General features: G+C 41.1%; 1 protein-coding gene across 1 annotated transcript; it reads right to left on the reverse strand.

The window, feature by feature from the left end:
* Positions 1-2,921: 2,921 nt before the first annotated feature.
* On the reverse strand, positions 2,922-3,440 carry LOC149493774 (uncharacterized). The gene has a single exon (XM_089726339.1). The coding sequence runs from the start codon at positions 3,438-3,440 to the stop codon at positions 2,922-2,924; it is 519 nt and encodes a 172-aa protein (XP_089582465.1).
* Positions 3,441-4,347: the final 907 nt, after the last annotated feature.

A 4,347-nucleotide genomic window follows, 5' to 3' on the forward strand; every position in this document is an offset into this window, starting at 1 on the left:
CTTAGTAAATCTTCTTCCCGCGTTGCAGCTTTGGCTATGGAGTTTGCCTCTTTATTGTTCACCCGTTCTATTTAGGTCATCTTCCTAATGCTGCCTTCTTCTTCTAACTTGTGTAAGAGGAATAAGGCTAGATAATGGTACTTGAATAGATTTCGCTTTTTGGTTATTAAACTCTCATACTCGGCACCATTGTTAGTTGTCGTAAAGTCTGGGCGTACGACATACTGAATTTTTTTCTTTCTTGGCCCTTGTAGATTACCCCTGCTGTAGCTCCCGAGCTCCCTAAGGCCCTGTCAGTGTGCAACTGCCAAGTGTTGTAGCTGGGGTTCAAGAGTTCGGCTTCAGGCTCGCCTTTTTCATCTTCACTAGAAATTTCGGCCACAAAGTCTACAAGCATTTGTGCCTTCATTACGGTACAAGGAGTGTACCTGATATCAAATTCTCCTAATCTAATCGACCATTCCACCAATCTTCTAGAAGTTTCGGCTCGGTATAGGATCTTTTTTAGGGGGCGGTTAGTTTGGATAATTATGGTGTGAGATTGGAAGTAGTGTCACAACTGGTTCGTCGAATTAAGGATGGCGAATGCTAATTTTTCAACATTTGGATACTGAGCTTAGAACCCCTTAGGACTTTGCTAATGTAATAAACAAGATATTGCTCAACTTCCTCTTCCCTAACCAATACTGATGCAACAAAATTTTCAATAGCAGCTAACTACAAGTATAAGGGCTCATCTTTTTTAGGTTTGCTCAAGAGGGGAGCAAAAGACAATAAATCTTTAATTCATTCAAAGGTGAGCTAGCACTTTTCATCCTATTGAAAACCTTTCAACTGCTTTAGGGTTTGGTAGAAAGGCATGCGCCTCTTGGCCGAGTAGGAGATAAATCGCACTAAGGCTGTAATTCGACCATTCAACTATTGAACTTCATGAATGCTGGTGGGTTCTTGCATCTTCAAAATTGCCTTGATCTTATCAAGGTACGCCTCAATCCCCCTTCATAATATCATAAAACCCAAAAATTTCTCCGCCTTAACTCTGAATGTGTAGTTGTCTAGATTGAACTTCATATTAAACCTATTCAAGATTTCAAACACTTCATGTAGGTCTCTAGGATGGTCAACAACTTGAGTACTTTTTATTATCATGTCATCTACATATACTTCTACGGTTTGCCTATCTGATCTTGGATCATGCTATTGACCAACTCTGGTATATGGCTCCTGCGTTCTTTAATCCGAATGGCATGACTTGATAATAATAAATTTCTCTATCAGTGATGAAGCTCATCTTTTCCTCATTCAGTTTGTTCATCCTTATCTGACGGTATCCAACTTTTGTATCCATAAAACTATATATTTCATAGCCGGCTACTGAATCTACCAGCTAATCTATATTGGGCAAAGGGTAAGGATCTTTAAGGCATGCCTTGTTCAAATCAGTAAAGTCAACACATAATCTCCATTTTCCATTGGACTTCGGTACCAAAACTATGTTCGCTAGCCATTCTAGATAGTTCACCTTCCTTATAAACTTTGATTTCAAAATCTTATCCACTTCAGTTGCAATAACATGTTGTCTTTTTAGACCATGATTCCACTTTTTTTGCTTTATCAATTTAAAGCTTGGGTCTATGCTGAGCGTGCGGGATATGGTATCAGGATCGATATCAATTATGTCTTTCGCAATCCAGCTGAAGCTGTTAACATTATCCCCTAAAACTGTCTTAAGATTATCATGTACCTCTCTCGAAAGATCGTCTCCTAACATTAAGTTCTTCCCCTGTTTCCCTTCCTATGTGATCAGCTTACCCACAGGTGTTGGGCTGGTCTGTATTATGTTTGGGGATATCAAAGGGTTGGTGTTTGGTTGACTTTGTGGTAGTTCTTATTCTAGCATCCACATGATTGGTAGGGTAAGAGGTAACCCTTTCAGTGCTATCATATTTACTTCCCGAGCTATATTCTAGTCTCCCCTAATAGCGATGACTTCGCCCTTGTCGGAGTAAAACTTCATGGTGAGATACCTGATGCATGTGGTCACTTCCAATTCAAATAGGGCTAGTCTTCCCAACATAGAATTGTATCGAAAGTGAATGTCTGCTACCATAAACTCCAATTTGAGTTTCCTTGATGAGACTTTAGTTCTGACCTCTATGGTTATGTCTATAGATCTAGAAAATTGTATAGGTTTTCTTGCCAGGCCGATTAAAGGGGTTCAGACAGGTTTAAGCTTCGCCTGGTCTAGTTTCAAAGCCTTGAACACTTTCATGCTCAACAAGTTCACTGCACTACCTTCATCTACCAAGATTCTTTTTACTAGAAAGTTTTCCAAAATTCCCCTAATTACTAGGGCATCATTCTGTGGAGTATGTACAAGTTTGTCATCTGCCTTAGAGAATGATATGGGCGGACTAGCGCTCGATTTCTGCTGGGGTAGAATGGAATACATTTCCCTAACTCTCCTTTTCTTAGCTGCATTGCTGTCACCCCCCCCCCCCCGATGAGCCACCAAATATGGTGTGGATTGTGCCTAGGTTATGACATTTTTCCACCTTCTTGTCTTTCTATTCACTTTCCCTCCGAGCTCTCCCAACAAATTGCTTTAGTTCGCCTCTTTGCAGAAGGCATTCTATCTCTTTCTTTAATTGCCAGCAGGCTTCGGTCTCGTGGCCTACATCCCTATGGAACTCACAATACTTGCTTTTATCTCGATGGCTCGAGGTATCCTGCTTCATCTTTCTAGGATAATAGAATTGAATTTGATCGCCATGTTCTCTAACTCAAGACAATATTTTCGAGCGTGGTCTGTTCAAAGGGGTAAACTCTCGATCTTATTGTGGTCTGCCATCTCTTAAGTATGGCATTCGAACAGAGTAACTGGTTCGTGGGAGCCAGATGGGCAACCCCCTTTGGGGCAATCATCTCCTTACCGGGGATGAGTGTCTTCTGTGCCTACACCGGTCTTCTTTAGGCGATCTATGCTGTTGTGCCTCATAGGCTTCATCTGATTTGGTGTATTTGTGAGCTTGCACCATGAGCTCGGCGAAGGTCAGGGGAGGGTCTATACTTAAACTCTTAAACAACTTATTGTACTTGCAATTCTTTGCCATGGCGCTAATGGCCACCTCATCATTCAAGTTCTCCATTTGCATCACCATTCTTTGAAATTTGATTACGTATTGCCTTAGAGTCTCCCCCTCTTCTCTTTTTAAATCTACCAAGTCAGATGATATTTTTCTGGATGATACACATTTTATAAAACAAGCTTGGAATATTGTGGCTAACTGGGAGAAGGAATGAACAGATCCTGTTTTGAGTGTTTGATACCACTCTTGAGTTGCTCCTTTCAAGGTAGTTGGGAAGACCTTGCACATTAGATCCTCCAGTACATCATTGTTCGGAAGGTCGCCGATGGCTTCGGGGATCGGTAGATCCATCATATAATTGGAAAGTAGGAAGTTTGAACTTTGGTGGGAAGGCTACAACCAAAATATCAGTTGACAAGTGCGAGTCTTGTCGAAGACCATAATCCCATGGTTCTCTTGTCTCTCTACACTCTCAAACCAATTCCTTGACAACATTTTGAAGATTAGCTCCGTCCAAGACTGGCTAAGTGTGACTTAGCTCTTGGCTGCTAAGGTTAATCGCACTAGGGTCCACCTCCGATTCCGCCTCATGGTATCGATCAAACACTAAATGACTTCGGTATTTAGGCGAGATGGGAGGGAGGCTATGTTCTAGGTTGGGGGGTTCGCCGGCCTGGTGGGTGGTACTGGCTCGCCAATAGGTAGAGGGTTCTCTAAGAGGCGTTTCAGCATAGTGGTAAACAACGAATAAGCCTGAGATAGAGTAGCTACTACCTGGGAATCAGTGGTTGTTGGAGGGGCGAATGTGGGTTTTTGGTTGGCCTCGCCATGGTTGTTTTCTTGGCCTCGCCATGGTTGTTTTCTTGGCCTTCCATGTTGAGGCGTTCAGTGGAATCATTAGCCATAGGAATTGAGAAAAGCTGTGGGCATTTTTTAGGGTTTAAAGGTGTCTTCCATGCTCATCGCACCAATTGTTAAGCTCTTAAAATTTGAGGTGTAGTAAATTGTGAAATAACGTGTCCTTAGGGTAAATTTAGAGTATATATACTGGATTTAGGATAAGGATTACGAATCCTACATTATTTATTAGTTAGAGTTTATTTAAGAGTCTAGTATTATTATTTTAATATATTTTATTATTGTATGTTAACGGTTATTAACAATATTCGACTATTTCACAGAAATCTCCAAAATGTTCCTACCTTTGTTTGTGTTTTTAATGCAGTGATGAGATTTCTAATCAATGAAAGTCAAACAC

Source organism: Jatropha curcas, chromosome 9 (genome assembly GCF_041381405.1).
Source record: "Jatropha curcas cultivar XTBG-Jc1 chromosome 9, XTBG_Jcur_1.0, whole genome shotgun sequence".
Lineage (NCBI taxonomy): Eukaryota > Viridiplantae > Streptophyta > Magnoliopsida > Malpighiales > Euphorbiaceae > Jatropha > Jatropha curcas.